Here is a 26,243-nt window from a genome sequence, read left to right as displayed (position 1 = left end):
AGATGACCTCTCGAGGTCCCTTCAAGTCCTATGATTCAGCTTAACAAAGAGAAGGTTAAAGGGTGATTTGATTACAGTCTATAAATACCTACATGGGAAACAAATATTTAATAATGGGCTTCAATCTAATAGAGAAAGGTATAACAGGATCCAGTGGCTGGAAGTTAAAACTAGAGAAATTCATACATGAAATTAAGAGTACGTTTTTAACAGTGACAGCAATTAACCATTGAAACAAATTATCAAGGGTGATGGTGGATTCTCCATCACTGACACTTTTTAAAACAAGACTCGATGTTCTCAAAGATATGCTCTAGGAATTATTTTGGGGAAGTTCTATGGCCTGGGTTATACAGACTAGATGATCACAATGGTCCCTTCTGGCCTTGGAATCTTTGAACTTTATCACATATGCTGTACACCAGTAGTATCTATGAATGCTAACAAATGAAAAAATTGGGGAGATCCTGAGTTGAGAGGTGTGAGAGTGTCTGTAGTTATAACCATAAAAGTAAAATTTGTGATGTGCTGCTTATATTTTAGCAAGAAGCTACCACAAAATTTTGTCCCCTTTAATCTGTGAGTAATCCCATTTGGTAAGCAGGGATGTATTTGCTTGCAGAGGGGGGAGGGACCAGTGAATCTATTAATTTGCTTTCCACTTAAAACAAAAAAGTTTCCTCATAACCAAGGAGGGAGGCAGCACTTGATAAAATACTTATGTTAAGCACATTTTCCTTGAAGTGATTACACTTTGATCTTAAGAAGTACAGCATATATTGATAATGTAGCATACAGTTCACCTTGCATAATTTGAAAAAGTTGTATTTCAATCACATCTCTTAGCATAGGTAAAAGATTTTAAACCATGATCAAATAAAAAAAAATCACTATTTTCCTCAATACCAAAATTCTATTCTCTCAGCCATAATCTCTAGAACCCAAGTTCCCCCCTCCCTTCCTTGAAATAGCTGCGGCGGGGGAAGATACATCTGAGAGCTTTCCCAGTGGGTCATCAACACAAGGCTCAGGGGAACGAAGGATGAAAATAAATTCCAGAGTCTGGGAAACCTCACTTAGAATGCCCTGCCATCAATCCCCTAATATAACCAAGAGGACTAATGGCTCAAATTAATTGCAACTATAGAAAAAAAAATAAGATGCAGTCTGAAAAGTAGACAGGAGTAGGCACAAAACCTCTTAAAGATTTCTAGATGATTATTAATTATTATTATTTGTATTATCATTGTGCCTAAGAGCCCCAGTCAGAAACCAAGACCCCATTGTGCTAAGCGCTGTACAAACATGTAAGTTTCAACTGACAAATATTTGATAATGAGTACTTATAATGAAATACAGATGTTCTTTACATGCCTCATATGGGAAATCTCAATTAATAAACAGGCAACTACTTTCTCTGCCAGAAGCAATTTCCTGGTGTAGCCCAACACAGAGAATATTGTGGTAATCCATTCCCCAGATGATAAAATACAGGGATAACCCTGGTGAGGTCTGCTCTGCAACCATATCAGCATGTGATTTAGGGGTTAGGGAGAAAGCTAGAGAGGCTTGTGGGTGTTTGGTAGGCAAAAAAGAGAAGACTCGGTACAGCTAAAGATACATGCTGGTTGACAGCCACAAGTGAGAAGCTACAGTTCCTTTCCCTCAGCCTAATCTGCAATCAGGACACACAGTCTCCTTACCTACCCAAAGTAGAGCCATAATGCAGACCTGTTAAGTCTCCCATTTTCTCCACGAGACTATTTCAGGTCCCCTTCCCAGGCTCCTGAGCTGGAAGCTTCATCTCTCAGGGTAACAAGGAGACTCAATAGGAAATAGCAGTTGGAGCATCTCACTTTACACCCTTCCCCCAGTAATAGACTGCAGCAACTTAGCTGAGAATGGCCATAGAAACTAGGAGCCAGAAGAAGAAACTAAGGAGGATGCTCATATCTGATATGACACAAACAAATGAGCCCTCTCTGGCTTCTGTTCCTCCCCCTCCCAGCTGTGGCCCTTTCCTCACCTGCATCTGCCCTAACACCCCACAACAGGGTTCATCTCGGAGGCTCCTTTCCAGCCTCAACTGCTGCCAAACTCCATGTAATCAGGTTCAGAGGGGTAGCTGCTGTGTCTCTCCTTCTACTCTCCAGCTCCGTGCTCCTGCCTTTGCAAGCTCACAAGCTGCAAGCTAATGGTAGCAGTTCTTCTTTCTATACCTTTCCTTGTTTCAAGATGCTGGGGACCACTGCTGGGTTAAGGGAAGTAGATGCTTCTCTAGTGCCCCCAGAGGAAAAATGCCCAAAGGAGGGATTGAAGAAAGAAGGGTGGAAAGAGAGAAGTGCGTGGAAAATAATTTCCCAAAGGGGAATTTAAAGCCTTCATCAGAGGCAGTGTCATCTCTTATGCCACACAGGAGTAATCAAACGCCTTAAATTGCGAAAGAGTTGTGCCTATGGATACAACAGCTAGCAAGGCACGACTGAGGTTACGGAATGAAAGACTAGGCACAGTCAGATGCACTGAAATAGATCTGGAACCCCAGGAGGACCTTCCCGGAAGGGCCGACACAGGCTGGTCAATGTGGTGATGCCTGAACCACCCATGCAAGCAAACTGGTAGATCAAAAACTAATATGATCAAATGAGGAGACTCTAATGACACGAATATATGCCAGTGCGGTGAGGTGCAGACCATGGAGCACCTGCTCATTTGCTGACTCTTTGGGGAGACCTATATGAAGGAGAACCTCGCTGCAGCAATGGATAGGACCATTACTTGTGCACAGTTCTGAAAAATTATCTAGTTTTTGACAAGAACACGAGAATCAAAAGCTGTCATCTTTAAAAAGAAATGGAGAGAACATAGAATTGATACCCATTTGAAGAAAATTAAGACCTTGGATGTAGATTATGCTTCTGCACCCTCTCCAGAGAAGCTCAGAACCCTCATTAATCTAAGCAACAAACTGTCCCAAAAGGTTGAATTTCCTTTATTCTGTTCGAAGCAAAACTACTGGAAATCTGGCAAGAGAGCGGGCAAGCTGTTTGCATACAGACTTAAGCAAAAGGCTAACAGAAATAAGATTGCTACTATCATGAATAGCAGCAATAAATTATCTACAACACAGTTAGATATTAATAAACCATGTCAATGTTCTCTGACTCTCAGAAGAAACTTTTAGATGCCCCTCTAGAAATCATGAAACTGATAGGCTATAAAAGAAATGAAGGTCGTAAAGACTCCTGATGGGTTCCCAACTGAATTTTACAAAAAGTTCTGTGAAACTTTAATACCTAGATTATTGAATATGTTCAATGAGGCCAAGAATGAGCAAACTCTCCCACCTACTCTAAGAGAAGCTGTAATTTCAGTTATTCCTGAACCTGGGAAAGGTTGGACTAAGGGAACCTTGGACTAAGCAGTAATTACAGGCCAATTTCTTTAATCAATTGTGGCACTAAGATTTTCATTAAAGCTCTTGATATGCAGCTGGACAAAGTCCTCTAACACATCATACAGATAAATCAGGCAGGCTTCCTTCGTGATAGACATAGCTTAGATAATTTGCATCAACTGATTGACATTATCAGTGCTCTGAGAGATTCCAAAGAACCCTTAGCTGTCATTTCCTTAGCTGCCAAAAAGGCCTTTGACCACATAGGCGTTCTTTTTCATGTGTTAGCAAAATTTGGTTTTGGTAAACAATTTATAGCTTGGATTCAGCTTTTATGCTCTATCACAGCTTTCAGGGTAGTTGCCAATAGTATTATTTCTACCCCATTTCCATGTCAGAGAGGTAAATGTTTTCACTTTAGAACCCACAGACATTGCCCCCCAAGCAAATCATGGCATCTAGGTGGTCAAACAGATGCAGATGATGCTCTTCTAGATGTATCTAAGCCCAAGGTTACCGTTCCTAACCTTTGAACCACTATTAATATGTTTGGACTCCTCTCAGGATAGAAAATTACTTGAGGTAAATCAGAAATCTTAGTCATTAACAAATATGCCCATAAAGGCCTTTTCTCGAATTGAGATTTCCAATAGCAGTCCTCTTATATGAAATATTTAGGAATACTGATTCCCAGTAATATTCAAGACATCCCTAACATAAATATAGAACCAATTATTGCACAAGTGGCTAACAATTTGGGGAGATGGAGTTCATTAACCCTCAGTTTGTGGGGTAAAATTAATATACTGAAAATGAATGTCCTTCCTAGAATTTTGTATGTCCTGAGAGGTCTCCCTATTTCTATTCCTCAAGCTTACTTTAAGAAATTCAACAATATTTTCAGAATGTTCCTTTGGGGCGCAGGTAAGAAACCTAGACTGGCTCTGAACAAATGACAGCTTCCCCTTTCTCTGTGAGGATTTTGTCTTCCCAACTTGGAAAATTATCTTATCTCCTCTATATTGAGCCAATCATCTTTGTGGCTATTAAATATGACCACACAGACCCACTTTGGGTTCAGATTGAATGAGAACTGGTATATCTTCTCTCCCTTTTAGGCATGGTAGGGTTAAATTATTATAGATTTGATGGCTCCAGAGCTCCCACAATAATGGCTGTAAGGCAAAACCTTGATGTGGAGGGATTGGATGGACAGAGGAATAATGATTGTCACAGCTAACTGACAATGATAAATTAAACCATTTATAGATCTTCAGCAACAATTTGGCTTGCCCTGCTCTGGAGCATGGAAATATCTCCAGTTAAAGCATTTACTCACAAATGTATTTGAACTGGATGCATTGGGAGCTCCATATCCTCCAGAACTTTTATTATTTTGGAGGAAACTTCCTGGAGTCACTTGGCCAGTGGGATACTTTGATGATCTTCTGGCCCCAAAACCTCTGCCAAAGATTGATAACTTGAGAGTTGCTTGGAATAGAGATTTGAATACACAACTACCTCTAACCTAGTGAAATACAATTATTCCTAATGTTAGAAAGAAACTATAGCCCTGAGCAGGGCTGGCCTTACCATGAGGCGAACTGAGGTGGCCACCTCAGGTGCCAGACTGTGTGGGGGAGGGCCACCACTAGAAACCAGAGTGTAGAAAATTGTGTCTGCTGCTAGTGCATATGTATTCTCTCTGCCCTAGATGCACAGAGATAGTGGAGTGCTGTGCTAGAGAAAGGAGGGCACAAGAGATATAACAGGCAGGCAGGAGAAAAGGTGAGAGGAGCTGATATCTTCCCTCACTCAGGCCCTGCTACCAGTCTGCTTATTTGTCCCCTTCAATTGAGTGTTGAGAGCCACTATAGCTGGCACAGAACAGCAGTCATGAATGAAAGAAGAAAACGCCCCTCTGGAGCAGCATTCAGAAAAAAAAGAAAGCAAAGGAAGCTTTTCCATCTAAGCAGGAAGGAGCTCTCCTGAGATACATAGACACAAATGAGCACGGTGAGCCTTCCGACCCCAGTGAGGATGTGAGTGGTGAGAAGATGCCTGATCTTCCAGTTCGTCAGAATGCAGGTGACCTGGCAGCTGACCTGCAGCATCCATATCTCCATCTCAAATGGATGTAACCAGGCACATTCCTGAAGAAAAATGTAGATCAGAGAAGAGTGTGGTGGAGGCGCAAGAAACAGCAGCTGCTGAGTTTAGTTCCGTAAGTCTAGATGATCCAGGACTGTGGACCCACTTGAGCAGTAGCCTGAGGGACTTCCTTGTACTGCATGGGCCACAGCAAGTGAAAAACTTCATGTTCCCCAAAGACAATGAAAATAGAAGCTTCCATCCAACACATTACTGGCATGAAATCCCCAATAGTGACAAAGTGGAGAAGCCATGGCTTATGTACTCAAAAACCCAGAATGCTGGATACTGTTTTTGTTGCAAACTCTTCCAGTCTAATGTTCCAGCCACATTGGGTTCTACAGTCTAAGGACTGGAAAAATCTGGCTAGAAATCTGGTATGCCATCAGAAGGCAGCAAATCACCAGAGAGCATTCCATAGGTGGGAAGAGCTTGAGATGAGACTAAGGTTAAAGGCCACAATAGATAATCAGCATCAAGAGAAGACTGCATCAGAGTCTCTTTACTGGCAAAATGTTCTGAAAAGGCTCATTGCCATTGTGAGAATGCTTGCTACCCCAAACCTAGCACTGCGTGGCACTTCAGATCAGCTGTATGTGCCAAACAATGGAAACTCCCTTAAAATTGTGGAGCTGATGGCTGAGTTTGATGCTGTACTCCAGGAGCATCTAAGAAGAGTCACAATCCAAGAAATGTACACACACCACTCCCTTGGAAAAAGAATTCAAAATGAGATCATACAGTTGCTGGCAACAAAAGTCAAACAGAAGATTGTGGCAGATCTAAAGTCAGCAAGATATTACTCTGTTATTCTGGACTGCACACCTGACATCAGCCATACGGAACAAATTACTTTAATGGTGCATTTTGTAACAACAACAGAACCTAGTGAAAATGTCCCTGGAATGGTGACTGTCAGAGAGCATTTTCTAGAATTTATTGACATCGATGATACTACAGGAGCTGGTCTGACAAATGTGCTTCTTAAATAGCTGGAAGATATGGGAATTGCAATAGCTGACATGAGAGGTCAGGGCTACGATAATGGTGCCAACATGAGAGGAAAAAACAGAGGAGTGCGGACGTGGATCCGAGAGTTAAACCCTCGAGGCTTTTTTGTCCCATGCAGTTCTCATTCATTGAACTTGATGGTCAGTGAAGCTGCTGAATTTTTTTAATGTAATTCAAAGCATCTATGTATTTTTCTCTGCATCAACTCATCGATGGCAAATTTTGAAGCAACATCTGGGAACATCCTCTCTGACACTGAAACCACTGAGTGCCACACAATGGGAAAGTCAAGTGGAGGTGATAAAGCCTATCAAACACCAAATTGGGAAGATAGATGATGCCATAGTTGCCATTATGGAGGATAATGCTATGTCAGGAACTGTTCGTGGGAGAACAGTGGCAGAGGGAAATGGAATCACCAGAAACATACAAAACTTCACATTTCTGTGTGGTTTAGTGTTGTAGCATGACATACTGTTTGAACTAAATGTTGTGAGCAAGAGACTCCAAGATGTTCACCTTGATATATCTGGAGCAATGGAGCAACTGGACAAAGCAAAGTCATACCTACAGTTTTACCAGTCAGATGAGGGATTTCAAAATGTTCTGAAGCGTGCACAGAAGATGTAGAGGAATTTCACACTGAAGCTATTTTCCCACCCATTCAAGAATACAAGAGTCACTGAAGAAGACGACATTTTTATTACGAGGCACGGGATAATCCCATAAGAGACTCAAAACAACAATTAAAGCTGAATTCTTTAACCAGGTGCTAGATTGTGCAATACAGTCAGTTGAAGAACGTTTCATGCAGCTCAAGGAACACACCAGTATATTTGGGATGTTGTATGATATTCCAAAACACCTCACTATACCTGAAGAAGACCTACACCAGCAATGCAGGGCACTAGAGACAGTGTTGACACATGATGACATGCGCAATATTCATGCGAGTGATTTAGATGATGAACTGAAAGCCCTTTCAGGATACATTTCAGCAGGATAAACTCCAAAGGCTGGAATATATGTGCACAAATAAGTTGATCACCCTCTTTCTAAATACTTTTGTTGCTCTGCGCATACTTTGAACACTTCCTGTAACAGTTGCCAGTGGAGAATGCAGCTTCTCCAAGCTGAAGTTAATAAAAACACATCTATTCTCCACAATGACACAGGAGAGGCGGGTCGGCCTTGCAACCATCTCAATAGAGCATGAGCTGGCCCAAACTGTGGACCTTGCAGGAAGCAGTTCAAATCTTTGCAGCCAAGAAGGCACGGAAAGCACCACATTGATTATTCATACAGATAAAAATGCCAGTGTTTACTATGCAGACAAGAAAAGTTACATTTGCTGTTCAGGCATTTGAAAGTTAAGTATTACTTAAAATTTTTGAACAAGGCATTTTAAGTTGTTAGTTCTCCTTTATTGGGGTAAGTAGCAGAGGAGTAGAACAGGAAGAAGGCAGAACTGAGACCTTTCAAAGTTTTGGCCCAAGTGAGGGGGCATGGGGGCGTCATTTGAGCTCCCCGCCTCAGGTGCCAAAATGTTGTGGGCCGGCCCTGGCCCTGAGACTATGGCTTATTCACAAAAAAACACTTTTTCGAATATGCTGATCCCCACATAGACTAATGGTAATGGGCCTCATAAATGCTGACCGTTGTTGGAAATGTAGCTCTTTGGTACTACATGAGTTCATATGTTGTGGGAGTACCCTTGTATCAAGAATATCTGGTATGAAGTGGGTCAAAGGGCCAATCTGATATTGGATGCTAAATTACAGCTCTACTCCTTAAACTTTATTTTTAGATACATTCCTAATAGGTGGCGACTACCTGGTAACAAGGCAGCATTCAGAATGTTCTGCATGGCTATGTTTTAATTATTACTGAAGTTTCCAGTGTTATAGATTCCTTCCAGCCTGCTTTTAGAAGTGAGTTTCTTGACTTTTTTGTGGTAGCCATTTTAGTCTGTATCAGCAAAAATAATGAGGAGTCCTTGTGGCACTTTAGAGACTAACAAATGTATTTGGGCATAAGCTTTCGTGGGTTAGAACCCACTTCATTCTTATGCACAAGGACTCCTTGTTATTTTGACTTTTTTGGTTACAGAGAAAAGCTTGAAAAAGTGCACTGAGCATACCACAAGGCTCAAAAAAAAGGAGAAAACAAATAAGAGCCCCAAATTTATATTTACAAGCCAATCTCATTAGGGAGAAGGGGGAATTGAACCCCTAATACCTTAATATTTGGGCATGCCGATATTATCTGCATCTCTACTCTTTGTACTTTTTCCTGTATCTTGGTACAAGGGCATTATTCACCAGTTACTTGTCTGTGTTTTCTGATTTGCTAATGAAATATCTGAACACACAGAGACCAAAAATAAACTAAAATAAAAACCACAGCTCCGTTAGCCACTAATGCAAGAAGCTAACGTTTCTCATTTTAAACAAATACGTAACATATAAAGCGCTAAATACATTTTAGGCTCTTAGGATAATACAACAAACATAATAATGTTACAATAAAAGTGAGGTGGTGAATGCACAAGCTTATTTGTTCTGTGTTGCAGTTCATTGAAGCCTGAAGGTTTTATTTTTGCCATACATAAAAAGAACTGTTCGTGTATTTCAGTAAAGCATAAAGTACAGATGTATACTGATAACAAAATAGCTCTGATATTGTTGAGGCTGCCTGACCAATACTATAAAATTCATAGAGTCCTGCCAGAGAAGTTCATGCATCCGTCCTGTAGAATTCCAATCCCCTTAAGTATAGACTGGACAAGTTTATATAGTTAAATTAAACATGGTGAAACGTCTCTCTAACAAATATCAAGTTTATAATGCAATAAGAACAACATTCAGAATTCTGAAAGTCTGAAAGAAACAGAACAGTCACTACTTACGCCACAGAGTATCTTATATTTCAGAAGTGTTTTTTTCTTAACAATTTCCTCTGTCTGTAAACCCATTAACTCCATCTGGCTGCTTTGATGTGCATTTGTTTCTTTGTCAGATAGCATTTTGCTGTGAGTCGTATCTCCTAATATTGCTATAGTCCTTTATCTCCTTTTTCAGTTCAGCTACAGCGAACATTTCATCTTGGCATGAACTGAACACCTGGCACTGTGGTTTCAGGATTTTAATGAGATCAGAGTCCCTGAGTCATAGGGCTGCAGCAAGTCACAATAACAGGGAAACACATTCAGCAGGATCAAAGTGTGAGAAGCATAATCAAGGTCACAGTTTTGGTTTTGTGGCACCTTAGAGACTAACAAATTTATTTGATGCATCCGATAAAGTGAGCTGTAGCTCACGAAAGCTTATGCTCTAATAAATTTGTTAGTCTCTAAGGTGCCACAAGTCCTCCTTTTCTTTTTGCGGATACAGACTAACACAGCTGCTACTCCAAAACAGTTTTGGTTGTGGTCAGTACATGTAGGGTTTTTTGTGTTTTAAAATAAGGAGAGTACTTGAAAATCATAGTTTAGGATTAATTTGTGAGCCAACAGTAAAGCAATCAAATAAAAAATAATACAAGTGAAATTCAAATACTTGATTAAAAGCCTCTCCTCAGTTCAGCATGCCATTCATTATCCTCAGAGTTACATAACAAGTATTAAGCCAAATCCATTATCATATAAGTGGATTTTTGGCTTGGATTCTATACCATATCTTTGTGTCTTTTTTCATGCTAGTCCTTGTGTTTTGAAGTCCTTTCTCTTTCTTCTGTATCAATCCTGCCCTAAAATTCAATTTTTCCATGAAGCCTTCCAGTTAAAATTTATCAGTAATAGAATTGATTGTTCAAAAAAAAACAAACCAGTATTGCCAACTCTAACCATTCCCAAGTGATGAGCAAGACAACAAAAATAATTACATTGACTTAAAAATCATGAGGCCGAGCCCTGGTGCTAGGGGCTCTGCAGGACTGCAGTGAGATAGCTCCTCACTTTCAACTACAGTACCCTTTCCATGCCCTTTGGCCCCAGCTCCGCCGATTCAGTGCTGGGGCATCCAGCCCTAAGGGGGCCAAGAACAGCATGGTGTAATCTTTCAGGGAGAACCCAGCGGTGCATTTGAAAAAGAGAGCAGGTAGCCCCTAAACGTAGCATGGTGACCTACCGCCCCCCGCAAGTCCCCTGTAATTCAAACACTGCTCTCTCCTCCCTCTTTCCTTCCCCTTTTCTCTCCTAACCTTCCTCTGAGCTCCCCTCTGGGCCCTGTCACGCAGCTCCTCAAGAACCTGGTATCACTTCAGCATGCAGGGGCAAAGTACAGTTTGGCCCGGACGCCTCCTCCTACTACTTCTTCTGCTTCTGGCTTCTAGCACTAAGTTCCATAGCACTTCTGTTAATCCCTACGTCCAGTTAGCCGAAAATTTCAGATATCCCCCTGGCCATTTGTACAAAGAGGAATGTATTGTAGTTCTCATGGTGCAGAAGTCATCTTATTGGACTACTTGCAAGCATTTTAGGAGCAACACAAAACTGTAAAGCTCAAGAGATGGTCTATTATGATGGATACAGAATGATGCTGGTGCATAGTAAGGCATGCGCCATAGCAGCATCTGAGTCTGTGGTGCTCACATTTGTCAGAGCAGACTATGAAGCACCTAACAGCTATTAGAATATTTTTCTTTATAAAATACATGTTCACTTTGTGATGGGTTCGGTCACAGAGACCCCCTTGGGACCGTCACCTGACATGCTGGAATTACCTCTGAGCCCTTTTTCCCTGCTAGCTTGGGACTCCAGAACCCTGCCTTGTTGAGCCAGACACACTTGCCTGCTGCAACACAGACCCAGACTTTAACCAAAAACTGCTCAGCAGGTCACCTATCTCCAGCCCCCAGACACCCAGCTCCCAATGGAATCCAAACTCCAAATAAATCCATTTTACTCTGTATAAAGCTTATACAGGGCAAACTCATAAATTGTCCGCCCTCTATAACACTGATCGAGAGATATGCACAGCTCTTTGCTCCCCCAGGTATTAATCACTTACTCTGGGTTTACTAATAAACAAAAGTGATTTTATTAGGTATAAAAAGTAGGATTTAAGTGGTTTCAAGTAATAATAGACAGAACAAAGAAAGTTACCAAGCAAAATAAAACAAACCACGCAAGTCTAAGCCTAATACATTAAGAAACTGTTTACAGGTAAATCTCACCCTCAGAGATGTTTCAATAAGCTTCTTTCACAGACTAGACTTCTTCCTAGTCTGGGCCCAATCCTTTCCCTGGTACAATCCTTGTTAGTTCCAGCAGACATCTTAGGTGGAAAGCAGAGGTGTTCTCATGACTGCGCCCCCCCCCCACCCTTGTTCTGTTCCACCCCCTCTTATAGCTTTAGCACAAGATGGGAATCTTTTGTCTCTCTGGGTCCCCACCCCTCCTTCTAAATGGAAAAGTACCAGATTTAAGATGGATTCCAGTATCATGTGACCTGGTCACATGTCCTGTGACACCTCATTCTTCATTCCCCATGTCACATACACAGGAAGGCTTGCAGGTAAATACCCCATTCACAACCAATTGTTCTAGTCAATGGGAGCCATTAAGATTTTAAGCCACCATTAATGGCCCACACTTTGCATAATTACAATAGGACCTCAGAGTTATATTTCATATTTCTAGTTTTAGATACAAGAATGATACATACATACAAATAGGATGAACACACTCAGAAGATTATAAGCCTGTAATGATACCTTACAAGAGACCTTTTGCATAAAGCATGTTCCAGTTACCTTATATTCACATTCATAAGCATATTTCCATAAAACATTACGGAGTCCAACGTCACACACTTTTCAACAAATAAAAATATTTGTTCGCATTTATTTTAACCCACCATAACAGGAAAATATGCATATATGTATGCATACAAAGGATGCTGCGGTATGAGAAATAATGTTAGGGGAAAATTTCCATTAGCTGCTATGGGAGATGGCCTGAGAAAGGACTGAAAGACTGAGCCCACTATACATACTGAAAATCAAATATGTTTGCTCCTTGCTTCATGAACTTACTTGAGGATACCTGCAGCAGGAGAGTCTCACAAGACTCAGACTTGGCAAAAGCCTTCACATGCTTCTGCATCATCTTCAGCAGCAATGCTATAGAAATAACAGAATCACAGAAATGTAAGGCTGGAAGGGACCTTGAGAGGCCATCTAGTCCAAACCCCTAGGCTAAGGCAGAATCAAGTAAATCTAGACCATCTCTGACAGAAGTTTCTCTAAATTGTTCTTAAAAACCTCCAGTGATGAGGATTCCACATCCTCCCTTAGAAGCTTGTTCCAATACTTAGCTATCTTTATATAGTTAGAAAGTTTTTCCTAATATCTAACCTATAACTCCATTGCTATGGAATAAGCTCATTACTTCTTGTCCTACTTTCAGTATATAGGGAGAACAATTGCTCACCATCGTCCTTAGAACAACCCTTGACAAATTTGAAGTCACTCATCAGGACCACCCCTCAGTTTTCTTTTCTCGAGAATAAGCATACCCCTTTTTTTAACTTTTCCTCAGATCTTTTATCATTTTTGTAACTTTCCTTGGGACTCTCTCCAATTTGTCCAGATTTTCCTTAATGGGTGGCACCCAAAACAGCAAACAATACTCCAGCTGAGACCTCTCCAATGCTAAGTAGAATGGGACAATTACCTCCCCTGTCTTATGTACAACATCCCTTTACACCCCAGAATATTAGCCTTTTTCACATTTGCACCACATTGTTGGCTCATATTCAATTTGTGATCCACTATAACCCCCAGATCCTTTTGAGCAATACTACTCTATAGGAAGTTAAAACCCATATTTATTAGTGCATTTGATTTGTCCTTAGTAAGTGTAGTAGTGGAGTCCTTTGCACTTGTGTAAGCAGAGTCTGAATGAGCTCTCCCCTGACATCTTGTGGTGAGCTGTGGAAAAAGACTTCAGAAGCTGATCTCGTTTGCATGGACGTACCCACCCTGCCTAGGTGCTCAGCATGATGGGATTGCTTGCCCATATGATCACTTGTGGCTGGTGTTGGATCCCCAGTCTCCTTGTTATTGGGGCAGAAGTAATAAAGCGTTCTTATCCTTGTTGTGTGAACCAAGAGCAGCAGAACTGTACCTGGCATACCCCCATGGAGGGACTCACCCTCAACTGAACGGCACATGTGAGGCAGGGCACATGGGTTCTCAAGCATGATGAGCTGAGAGAGTGTAGGGGACAGGTACTTATACCTGGTGGTGAAGACCATGTTTAAAAGTCTTAGATACCATTTGACCCTTCTCTCCATGATATAATAAAAGAGCTAATTTAGACTGAACTGAGAGTCTTGTTACATGCTGCAGAACTGAAATCACTGATACCTATGGCTAAGTATTAGACCTACTTTGGGACAGTGTCTCTATTGCAAGAGACCACCCAGTGTGCACCAGCAGTGAGGCTCCCCCCCAACAGCTGAAATCACTGAGAGCTGTGTTAAGTGTGCATGTGCGTGCGTGTGTGTGTGGGGGGGGGACTTAAGACATCTTGGTGAGTGGGCAGCTGGCAGAGAGGTGCAGCTGGCGGAGAGACACGGCCAGCAGGGAGGCTGGTAGAGAGGCGCGGCAAATGGCCAGAGCAGAGCCATGCAGAAGTGTGGCAATCAGCCGTTGGATTGATGAGTGAATGCCCGAGTAGTGCAGCATGTAAGGTGCCTCCTTACCCCCCGTGCCTTCCACACAGGGTGGAAGGTGAACTCTGCAGATGAAACTCTGAACTCTGGGGTTGCACTGGCCAAGGACAGCAACTGTGAGTGGGATACAGAGAAGGGACGGGCATGTTAAAGGGACTTTTGTGTTGCTGGACTTAAGACCCTGAGGGGAAAAGGACATTGCCCAACTTACTTGGGGGTGGATCTTTTGCTCTTGGTTTGTGTTTATGAACCCTAGTTGCGGTGTTTTCCCAAATTAATGCTGAGTTAACTCCCTCTTTTTATTAAAAGTCTTTGCTACACTCAGACTCCGTGCTCACGAGAGGGGAAGTATTGCCTCTTAGAGGCACTCAGGGGGTTGTGTGTAATTGTCCCAGGTCACTGGGTAGGGGCTCGCGCCAGTTTTGGTTGTATTGTTGAAAAGAAACCCCTAGATACTGAACCCGGCCCTTGTTTCTGCTGGTTCTACCTGGCAGAAGGATTACACTTGTCATAACTGAATTTGATCTTGTTGATTCCTGACCAATTCTCCAATTTCTCAAGGCCATTTGGAATTCTATTCCTCTCCTCCAAAATGCCTGCAATCTCTCCCAGCTAGGTGTCAGCCACAAATTTTATAAGCATACCCTCCACTCTATTATCCATGTCATTAACGAAAATGATAAATAGTACCAGGACAGGACAGATCCCTGTGGGACTCCACTAGATATATCCTCCTCATTTGACAGTGAACCACTAATAGAACTACTTTTTAAGTATAGTCTTTCAACCGGTTATCCAGCCACCTTATAAGTAATTTAATCTAGACCACATTTCCCTAGTTTGCTTATGAGAATGTCATGTGAGATTGTATCAAAAGCCTTACTAAAATCAAAATATTTCACAACTGCTTCCCCTCCCCCCCCACTGATTAGGCCAGTCAACTTGTCAAAGAATGAAATTAGGTTGGTTTGGCATGATTTGTTCTTGACAAATCCATATTGGCTATTACTAGGGGTCTACCAAATTAGTGGCTGTGAAAATCACATCATGGACCGTGAAATCTGGTCTCTTCCATGAGATCTGGTCTCTGACTACCCAGCTCTGAAGGCAGAGTGGAAAGCAGTGGCTACTGGCTGGGCGCCCAGCTCCGAAGGCAGCGCCATTGCCAGCAGTAGCATAGAAGTCAGGGTGGCAATATCATGAATGCACTTTGGTCTAGTCCATATTGAAACTGAACTAGATCAAAGCGCACTTACTGTTAATGCACATCAGCAGAGTCTGCACAAGCAGTAAATGCGCTGCAGGCTAGTGTTGGGTAGATTCACACCCCAGCTTTCTGTTAAGTAAATTGTCCTGTAGACAAGCCTTAATTTATAAAACTTAAGCACTTAAAATATGGAATTTCTAGGCAAAGAAATCATAAAGCTAACACTGCCCACAAAACAAACATAAATTCTTTAACCTGATGCCAAATAGGTGCTTATGGCCAACAAGGTGTTTAAAAATAAACCGAGTTAACCTCCGCCCTGAAGCATCAGGCTTTATATTCCTTCCAAACGTTTTTTTGTGTGTGTGTTTACAATTATAACTGGATGTCCACATAATCTACATAATGTTCAATCCCTCTTTGAATCCTGCTAAGTTCTAGGCCTCAATGTCATACTATGGCAATACATTCCATAGTCTAAATACTCACTGAGTAGAAAATGTATTTCCTTTTATTGGTTTTCAATTTGCCACCTTTCAGTTTTATTGACCATCCCCTTGTACTTATATTAAGAGAAAGGGTGGACCATAATTCCATATAGAAAGTGGCAAGGTAACAAGGTAATAACCTCACCTGATCCCCCGGGAGTCAGTCCTACAGAAGAATAGCAGACTACTAAACAAAACCCAAGAAGACACTGGCTTTGTGTTTCTTGAGAACATCCAAGTGCTACTGACAATGCTCCTCTGCTGACAGAAGTAACACATCTAGCCACTGTCAATGTGAAACACATAGAGTACATCTACATTTGAACTGGAAGGTGTGATTCATATCTTAAATAGATGTACCCATGCTACCTCAGCTCAAGCTAGAGCCTAAATATAGCAGCTCGGGCTAGCCACCCAAGTACATACCCAGAGGATCAGGCAGGAATGCACTTGAAGTGACTAGCCCAAGTGGTTACCCACACCACCACAGACACACTGCTATTTTTAGGCACTAGCTCGAGCAGAGCTGGGGGTGAGGTATGCCTCTTCAAGCTGGGAATTACACCCCCAGTTTGAGGTGTAGATGTACCATCAGAACAATAAATAAAGGCACCAGATGGTGGTTCTACCTCAGCAGATGATCACACATTTGCAGAAGCAACGGTTAGGCGCACAAAAGGGGCCATGTGATCAGAAAGCACTTCAGGTTCCAAGGTAGTTATTGATACCTGTATATCTATATATTTAGATGGTTATTTGGCACTCATTACTATAGTGTCCAGGCATCTTACAATATTTTAATGTATTTATCCTCACAACACCCCTGTGAGGTAGGAAGGTCCTATTATCTCAATTTTATTTATGGGGAACTAAGGTAAAGTGATTTGCCAAAGGTAAAAAGGAAGTCTGTGGCAAAGCAGGAATTTGAATATAGGTCTCCTGAGCCCCAGGCTCAGAGGCTGCTCAAGACAATCTGTTGTGCTCCCCTGTTCCTTGATCCCCATACATACACACACACACTTTGTATTTTTTCTGTTCTGCTCCAAATACTTTCTGTTATCACAGGGGTTCTCAACCCCCTTTGAACCATGCCTCACCTTAGCACCCTGTGACCCAGGCATCTCTGGGTACCAAGTGGCTGAAGACACAGAAGGGGTGCATAGGCACTACAGGGATCGCCTGAGTCAGGTACATGCATCATAATCCACCAACGCGTGGTGTGTGAGGTCTCCACAAAAAGCCAATAGCTCACTGGTCATCATATTTATTATGAAATGTATGGATGGATATTTTTTAAGGAGTTATGTATATATCCTGAAAATCATGTTCTTAACATCTGTGAGTCAGGGCTGGTCACCAGAAGGTGATAAACAGGTTCCTTTCAAGCAGGAGGTAAGAACGCTTATCTCTGTCTGGTTCTGTGTGTATTGTATGTCTCCCAGTGTAAGTCAATTTGTGTATTGAGCCTCCAAGCTAATCAAGTTTACAAAATCCCAAGAGAGGGAAAGTTGCAGGGAAAAAAACAAAACAGCAGGGTGTATCATGTTTACCAGTGAAGACAATAGATTTTAGGTGTGTAACAGGGAATACTCTCCTTCCCTTAGGGGAGAAGCTGCCAGTGTGCATGTCTTATGAACAGAGAATCACAGCCAACCAGGGCTGGTAAGCACTGTGACAAACACTTGGGGGTGAGCTAAACTTTATTAGACAGGAAAGTACCTTGTTAATCAAGTCTAGGACTTAGAATGTATGCTATGGTTTTCTTTTATATGTGACCAATTGTTTCCAATACTTCTACCTACTTCCTATTACCTGAATCTTGATTCTTTGTTAAATAAACACATACGAATTAAGCAGAGACAGTGGTCTGAGATGAAGCTGGTAAACAAGGGGTACTGTTCCTTTGGGAACAGCGGCTCCAGAAATTCTATGAATGTCCAGTGGAACAGGGGCTGGACGCTCCAAGGGGATGCTCGGAGGACTTGGGGGTTGGAGCATGCCTATTGCTAACCTGCAGAGGGACAGTGGAGACTGTATATGCTGAGTGAGGATTGCTTGTGTTGCCCAGGGCTGGTGGAGTCAGGGAGATGACCTAAAGCTTGCTCATGCTAAGGGCAGGTGGTAGTGAGGTGCTTCACAATGCTGGGTACCCCCAGGAAATGTCATACACTCCTTTTGCACTGGGAGCCTCCACTACAAAGACACAACCCACTCTTGAGCATTCCAGGTCACAATGCCACCCACTCAAATTTGGCCCTGCTGTCCCCATCATGATGGAGGGGCACCCAGATCAAATCTATAAGCTGGTGCTTTGTCTCCCCAGTTATTCCATAACAATCAGAAGCCCTTCTCCCTCGCCAACAGCTGGGAACCTCTTTGTTATCAGACATAAGGCTTGTTCTCATGGCACTACAGACTAGCCTAGAGGGGCACGAACTGCAGAGCATTCTAATGTGTAGTGTTCTCATTGCCCCGTGTAAACCCTGCTGGTGTGAACTAAAAGGTGCCTAGTGTGTGTTAATGTAGTCCAGATTACACCAACCCAAACTCTTAGTTTGCACCAGCAGGGTCTACACGGGCAGTTAGAGCACTACACATTAGAGCACTCTGCAATTCACATCCCCATAAACAGGTCTGTGGTTCCATGATGACAAAGAGCTTCTCCCAGAAATCTGCTGCCCTAGGCAGCTGCTTAGTTTGCCTCCAGCTACAGTGGGCCCATCCCAGGCTATCACTCTAATCATTGGACCAACCTTCCTCACAGTTGGGACTCTAAGAGGCACAATAATCCTCTCCTCAGTTCGGGGATTCAGGTTGTCTCCTCTGTCCTCCAGCCTAGGCATCTCCATTTATGTATTTTATTAACTGGCTATATTATTTTGTGGTTGTTGCTTTTAGTTATGTTTTATTTGCATTAATTTTCTGTCAGGTGACCAGGATGAAAGTAGTCTAGCCTAATGGTCAGAGCAGGTGTCATGCCTAGGGTTCAGAGCAGACGTCTGGAACCAAGCCTCAGAATGAGAAGCCAGAGCCACAGGTCAAGCCAGGTGTCAGGAACTGGAATGAGCAGGGGAGAGAGTCAGGAGTGGTTCATGGCAGGGGAAGGTCCAAGGCAGGAGCAGTATGAACAAGGTAACACAGGAGCAATCACAGTGGTGGATGTCTTCTGCAGTTTCCACGATATGCTATGCATCCGATGAAGTGAGCTGTGGCTCACGAAAGCTCATGCTCAAATAAACTGGTTAGTCTCTAAGGTGCCACAAGTACTCCTTTTCTTTTTAGTGGTGGATGTAAGCATTTATCCCTCCAGCAAGCTGCTGAAGGTTTAAGACTTGGTCTGTTGGCCCCTGCAGCCAATCGGATGGCATGGCCAATCAGGCAGTCTGTTTCAGTCGTACTGATGAGGTAGCTTGGAGACTAGCTCTGCTGCAGACTGTGATTCCTGACATTCCTGACAAGAGTAGCGAGTGGAGTCATTGAGTACTGATCCTGTCATCTGATGCGGTCACCATTATCCAGAGAAAAAAGAACAGGTGTACTTGTGGCACCCTAGAGACTAACCAATTTATTTGAGCATAAGCTTTCGTGAGCTACAGCTCACTTCATCGGATGCATAGCTCACGAAAGCTTACGCTCGAATAAATTTGTTAGTCTCTAAGGTGCCACGAGTACTCCTGTTCTTTTTGCGGACACAGACTAACACGGCTGCTACTCTGAAACCCATTATCCTGAGATAGCTGAAACCTTTCTTTTAAAAAAAACTTTTCTCTAAATTTTTCAGGGCAAAACTGGAAGCCCCCAAAACATAAGCTGCTTAGTTTTCAGGGCTTTTTTTTTTTTTTCAACAAAACCCAAACAAAACCAGGCCTCGAGGAAGTAGCGAGGCTCGAGGGTTCGGTTTTGTGCCAACAGAAATTTAAGGGGAGCAGCCTGACCCCCCACCCCCGTCCCCCAGAGTAGGGGGGCCCAGGAAGAAATTTTGCCCAGGGCCCTTACCACAGAGTGGCGGGGCTCAGCGTCCAGTGGCCCTGCCTGGGCCCCGAAGGCTTGTGGGTGCTTTGCGACGCGTTCTCTCCTGTCACTCAACAAGCCCCTGGGTTCTGGGCGGCTGCCTGGCCCCGGCCTGCGCCACTGCGCACCAGCGGGCCTTGCTGGATGAGCTCCGCGGAGCCAGGGGACGCCTCTGCCTGAGTCCGCCCCAGGGCCTGAGCGGGGCCTGAGGCGCGAGGTGCGACTCGCCTGGTCCGCGCCATACACCCAAAGCCAGAGGCCGGGGCGCGGCTTGTGTTCGTGGTCTGTGCACGGGGCTGTTTCTCCCCGCGGCGCACACGGGGGACGGCCTCGGCCCTGCGCGTACCGCTGGGGGGTGGCCACAGGCTGGGGAAGGGCGAGAGCCGGCAGGCTGGGTGCGGCCCCAGCGCGGAACTGCTCGGCCCGGGGAGCTGCTTCCCGGCGGGGACGGGTTCAGGGACGCACCTTCCGCCGCGGCCGCCGGCGCCGGACCCAGAAACCGCCGCCGCCGCTCGGTTCCTCAGCCCGGCCACCCCGGGCGGGGGAGCAGGAGCTGGTCCCGCTTCGGTGCCGCCGCCCGCCGGGAGTCTGGGGCTGAGCCCCCGGGCGGGGCCATGGCGATCCCAATGGTGCCGATGGAGACCCAGCTGCAGAGCATCTTCGAGGAGGTGGTGGTGAGTCACCGAGCCGGCCTAGGGGACTGCGGGGGGGCCTCTGGGGCCTTGGGCGGCGGGTCTGGGTGTTGCAGGGTCTGTGGGATGTGAGGAGCTGGAGGGGGGTTTGGCACGAGACTTTTTTTACAAATTGGGGAGTGATCCATGCTTGCCTTGTGGCCCTTGCAGCGGGGGCCGGGGGCAGTACGGTCCCTGTGTGGTGATGTGACGGTAGTAAAGAGCGGGTGCGTCCCGCTCAGGAGGGGTTGAAAGAACGAGGCAGCAATGAAGCAGTTTGGTGGAAGAACGTAAGTCCCAGCTCGCTACTTGGCCTAACCGAAGCTAGATTGTGGTAGTTGGTAGATACGGCAGAAGTTGGTTTTAAGGAAGGATTTAAACGGAGGACAGATAGTGGTTTTGGCAATTCTGATGGGAAGGGGTTTTTTTGCTTTTTCAGGAATAGGGGGATGACTTGGGAGAAATCATGGAAATACTCGAAAGAGAAGGGGGTGATCAAGGCAGGCATCATTGGCAGAGCAAAGACAGGGTTGTTGGGTCATTCAGTTGTCAAGCTGAGTAGCACAGAACTAAATGATAAAAACACCTGAAAAGCAAAACTAAGGAGTTTGTGTTTGATACAGTGGAGGAGAGGGGAGCCAGGAGAGGAGTACAACGAGTAGGGAAATGTGGTTGAAGCCAGGAAGATGATCCCAGTATTTTTAGTGGACTTAAGGAATGTGATGTGGCAGGTATCAAAGTCAGCGAGGTTGGATAACAGTAGTCAATGCCTGGGATGACAAGGGCCTCAACAAGAGATCTGGCAGTTGGACAGAAAAGATTGAAACTTAAGTAGAAGCAACAAAACTTGGATAAGGCCTGGATATGTAGGTCTTAAAGTAGTGGTTTTCACAACAAACTCTTGCTGGTGGCCAGTCTGACATGTTTTCTGAAAATACTTAATTAAGTAAAGGCAAAACAAATAAATATGTACCTATACATATCCAAATCATTGTAACTTATTAATGTAGGGTTTTTTTCAGATTCAGTAATAAAAATAATATAAAGTTCTCTCTATTCTTTACTGGACCTAAACAGAATAGAAACCCAAATAAAGTGTTTTCCATCTTCTTGTCTTTTGTGGTTGTTCCTTTTGCTCTTTTGGATGCCTTTTTTGTTAGTAAGTCTGCTTCTGTGAAAAATGATAGTTGCTTGTTAATATCACTTTTCACAGCAAGTCCTGGGACAAATTAAGCCCGGGATAGGGGGGAGGCAGTGGAGGCCGGGAGGGCTGGGGGAGAGATGGGAGTTGCGAGGGAGACATGGGGGGGGGGAGGGGGTTTGAGCCACGAAGCCCAGCGGACAAAGCCGGAGACCAGTGCCCGAAGCCCCATGGCCGGAGCTGGAGGCCAGAGCCTGAAGCTCTGGAGTCAGAGCCCAAAATCCTGCTGGCCCACCACCCCAGGGCTGAAGCCCAAAACCTGGAAGATGGGTTCCCGCATTGTGTGTCTCCAGAAGCCGCACAGCACCAACTACTGCTGGTAGGTACTGGCCTCAGCAACCAATGCCAAGACGGTGCATCCAGGAACAGTAGGGAGGGGCCAGGCCGCTGCTCCTTCCCTCTCCCATACCCCCATTACGGCTTAGGGAGGAGGCCGTTGCTTATTTTTTAACAGAAAAATGTATTTAAATTAGGGCTGTCAAGCAGTTAAAAAAATTAATCACTACTAATCGCATGATTAAAAAAATTAATAGCTATTAATTGCACTGTTAAACAATAATGCAATACCATTTATTTAGATATTTTTGGATATTTTCTACATTTTCAAATATATTGATTTCAATTACAACACAGAATTCAAAGTATACAGTTCTCACTTTTTATATTTATTAGAAATATTTGGCACTGTAAAAAAACCAAAAGAAATCGTATTGTTCAGTTCACCTAGTACAAGTACTGTGGCACAATCTCTTTATCATGAAAGTTGATTTTACAAATGTAGAGTTATGTACAAAAAATAATTGCATTCAAAAATAAAACAATGTAAAACTTTAGAGCCTGCAAGTCCACTCAGTCCTACTTCTTGTTCAACCAACTGCTCAGACAGACAAGCTTGTTTACATTTGCAGGAGATAATGTTGCCAGTGTGTTTACAAAAAGAAAAGGAGTACTTGTGGCACCTTAGAGGCTAACCAATTTATTTGAGCATAAGCTTTCGTGAGCTACAGCTCACTTCATCAGATGCATACTGTGGAAAATACAGAAGATGTTTGTTTTTATACACACAAATCATGAAAAAATGGGTGTTTATCAGTACAAAAGGTTTTCTCTCCCCCCACCCCACTCTCCTGCTGGTAATAGCTTATGTAAAGTGATCACTCTCCTTACAATGTGTATGATAATCAAGGTGGGCCATTTCCAGCACAAATCCAGGGTTTAACAAGAACGTCTGAGGAAAGGGGGTTAGGAAAACAAGGGGAAATAGGTTACCTTGCATAATGACTTAGCCACTCCCAGTCTCTATTCAAGCCTAAGTTAATTGTATCCAATTTGCAAATGAATTCCAATTCAGCAGTCTCTCACTGGAGTCTGGATTGGAAGTTTTTCTGTTGTAACATGGCAACTTTCATGTCTGTAATCGCGTGACCAGAGAGATTGAAGTGTTCTCTGACTGGTTTATGAATGTTATAATTCTTGACATTTGATTTGTGTCCATTTATTCTTTTACGTAGAGACTGTCCAGTTTGACCAATGTACATGGCAGAGGGGCATTGCTGGCACATGATGGCATGTATCACATTGGTAGATGTGCAGGTGAACGAGCCTCTGATAGTGTGGCTGATGTTATTAGGCCCTGTGATGGTGTCCCCTGAATAGATATGTGGTCGCAGTTGGCAACGGGCTTTGTTGCAAGGATAGGTTCCTGGGTGAGTGGTTCTATTGTGTGATATGTGGTTGCTGGTGAGTATTCGCTTCGGGTTGGCGGGCTGTCTGTAGGCAAGGACTGGCCTGTCTCCCAAGATTTGTGAGAGTGTTGGGTCATCCTTCAGGATAGGTTGTAGATCCTTAATAATGCGTTGGAGGGGTTTTAGTTGGGGGCTGAAGGTGACGGCTAGTGGCGTTCTGTTATTTTCTTTGTTAGGCCTGTCCTGTAGTTGGTGACTTCTGGGAACTCTTCTGGCTCTGTCAATCTGTTTCTTCACTTCCTCATGTGGGTATTGTAGTTGTAAGAATGCTTGATAGAGCTCTTGTAGGTGTTTGTCTCTGTCTGAGGGGTTGGAGCAAATGCGGTTGTATCGCAGAGCTTGGCTGTAGACAATGGATCGTGTGGTGTGGTCAGGGTGAAAGCTGGAGGCATGTAGGTAGGAATAGCGGTCAGCAGGTTTCCGGTATAGGGTGGTGTTTATGTGCCCATCGTTTATTAGCACTGTAGTGTCCAGGAAGTGGATCTCTTGTGTGGACCACCTGCGGAAGCCTCCCCCCCCTTTCTCTGACGTTCTTGTTAAACCCTGGATTTGTGCTGGAAATGGCCCACCTTGATTATCATACACATTGTAAGGAGAGTGATCACTTTACATAAGCTATTACCAGCAGGAGAGTGGGGTAGGGGGAGAGAAAACCTTTTGTAGTGATAAACACCCATTTTTTTCATGGTTTGTGTGTATAAAAACAAACATCTTCTGCATTTTCCACAGTATGCATCCGATGAAGTGAGCTGTAGCTCACGAAAGCTTATGCTCAAATAAACTAGTTAGTCTCTAAGGTGCCACAAGTACTCCTTTTCTTTTTGCGAATACAGACTAACACGGCTGTTACTCTGAAACCAGTGTGTTTACAATGTCAATGAGAGCAGGTGTTCACATGGCACTGTTGTAGTCCATGTTGCAAGATATTTATGTGCCAGATGCGTAAAGATACATATGTCCCTTCATGCTTCGACTACCATTCCAGAGGACATGCATCCATGCTGATGATGGGTTCTGCTCCAAATGATCCAAAGCAATGCGGACCAATGCATGTTCATTGTCATCATCTGAATCAGATGCAGCCAGCAGAAGGTTGATTTTCTTTTTTGGTGGTTTGGGTTCTGTAGTTTCCACATTGGAGTTTTGCTCTTTTAAGACTTCTGAAAACATGCTCCACACCTCATCCCTCTCAGATTGTGGAAGGCACTTAGATTTTTAAACCTTGGATCGAGTGCTGTAGCTATCTTTAGAAATCTCACATTGGTACCTTCTTTGAGTTCTGTCAAATCTGCAGTTAAAGTGTTCTTAAAATGAACAACATGTGCTGGGTCATCATCCGAGACTGCTATAACATGAAATATATGGCAGAATGCAGGTAAAACAGAGCAGGAGACATACAATTCTCCCCCAAGGAGTTCAGTCACAAATGTAGTTAATGCATTATTTTTTTAACGAGCGTAATCAGCATGGAAGCATGTCCTCTGGAATTGCGGCCGAAGCATGAAGGTTCATACAAATGGTTAACGTATCTGGCATGTAAATACCTTGTAATGCCAGCTACAAAAGTGCCATGCGAACGTCCGTTCTCACTTTCAGGTGATATTGTAAATAAGAAGCTGGCAGCATTATCTCCCTCAGATGTAAACTAACTTGTTTGTCTTAGTGATTGGCTGAACAAGAAGTAAGACTGAGTGGATTGTAGGCTCTAAATTTTTACATTGTTTTGTTTTTGAGTGCAGTTAACCAAAAAAAAATCTGCATATGTAATTTGCACTTTCAGGATAAAGAGATTACTCTACAGTACTTGTTATGAGGTGAATTGAAAAATACTATTTCTTTATCATTTTTGCAGAGCAATTGTTTGTAATAAAAATAATAAAAAGTGAGCACTGTACACTTTGTATTCTGTGTTGTAATTGAAATCAATATATTTGACAATATAGAAAAACATCCAAAAATTGTAATAAATTTCAATTGGTATTCTATTGTTTAACAGTGCAATTAAAACTGTGATTAATTACGATTAATTTTTTCGAGTTAATCGCATGAGTTAACTGCGATTAATCGACAGCTCTAATTTAAATATCTTTTTATATCCGCCCTGAAGCGACAAAAGAACATCATTAACAAACTTGAAATATTTTTTTTTTCTGAGAAGCTTGCTTTTGTCTGCAAAATTGTTTTGGGCTTATGGTTGTGAAGATCATCTGATAATGTGAACTGATTAAATACTGTGTCTGAATGTTAGGACGGACACTTCCAATGGTTCTATTGTACTCATGGCTTTGCCGACCACTAGAGAAATTAACAAATAGTTGCTTTCAGTGCTGCTATTTGTAACTTTCATTACTCTGTGGACAGCTGTGAAACTAAGGGTATGTCTACACTGGAAACTTCAAAGTGCTGCTGTGGGAACGAGTGTGGTCACACGCTAGTGCTGGGAGAGAGGTCTCCGAGCACTTCTGGTAATCCACCTCCATCAGGGGATTAGCTCCGAGCTCTGGGAGTGTGGCTCCCTGCCTCTTGTGCCTGTCTACACTCGCGCTTTAAAGTGCTCAGACTTGCTGTGCTCTGGGGGGTGATTTTTCACACCCCTGAGCCAGCAAGTTAGAACGCTATAAAATGTAAGTGTAGACAAGCCCTAAGTATCAGAAGGGTAGCCATGTTAGTCTATATCCACAA

At 43.3% G+C, this 26,243-nt stretch overlaps 2 protein-coding genes across 11 annotated transcripts in view; one reads left to right on the top strand and one right to left on the bottom strand.

The window, feature by feature from the left end:
- The window catches only part of ENPP3 (ectonucleotide pyrophosphatase/phosphodiesterase 3), an 87,596-nt gene extending 67,531 nt beyond the window's left edge, over positions 1 to 20,065 (bottom strand). For 2 of the 6 annotated variants that reach the window (XM_037894806.2, XM_037894808.2), the window contains exons 1-3: positions 19,930 to 20,065; positions 18,913 to 18,990; positions 12,596 to 12,682 (exon numbers count right to left, since the gene is read on the bottom strand). In XM_037894806.2, the coding sequence (XP_037750734.1) occupies positions 12,596 to 12,668 (73 nt within the window). In that variant the 5' untranslated portion in view covers positions 12,669 to 12,682; positions 18,913 to 18,990; positions 19,930 to 20,065. Of the gene's footprint in view, positions 1 to 9,467; positions 9,797 to 12,595; positions 12,683 to 18,912; positions 18,991 to 19,929 lie in introns of those variants that run through there. The other 4 variants (XM_037894807.2, XM_037894809.2, XM_007062242.4 and 1 more) reach the window with 4 other exon arrangements.
- The window catches only part of MED23 (mediator complex subunit 23), a 55,556-nt gene continuing 49,320 nt past the window's right edge, over positions 20,008 to 26,243 (top strand). Inside the window, exons 1-2 of one of the 5 annotated variants that reach the window (XM_043542920.1) lie at positions 20,408 to 20,475; positions 20,544 to 20,618. In XM_043542920.1, the coding sequence (XP_043398855.1) occupies positions 20,559 to 20,618 (60 nt within the window). In that variant the 5' untranslated portion in view covers positions 20,408 to 20,475; positions 20,544 to 20,558. Of the gene's footprint in view, positions 20,619 to 22,116; positions 22,136 to 26,243 lie in introns of those variants that run through there. The other 4 variants (XM_027824650.3, XR_005224702.1, XM_037894803.2 and 1 more) reach the window with 4 other exon arrangements.

The sequence above is a fragment of the Chelonia mydas genome, chromosome 3 (assembly GCF_015237465.2).
Source record: "Chelonia mydas isolate rCheMyd1 chromosome 3, rCheMyd1.pri.v2, whole genome shotgun sequence".
In the NCBI taxonomy this organism is placed as follows: Eukaryota; Metazoa; Chordata; order Testudines; family Cheloniidae; genus Chelonia; species Chelonia mydas.
This window is presented reverse-complemented; position numbering and strand designations above follow the sequence as displayed.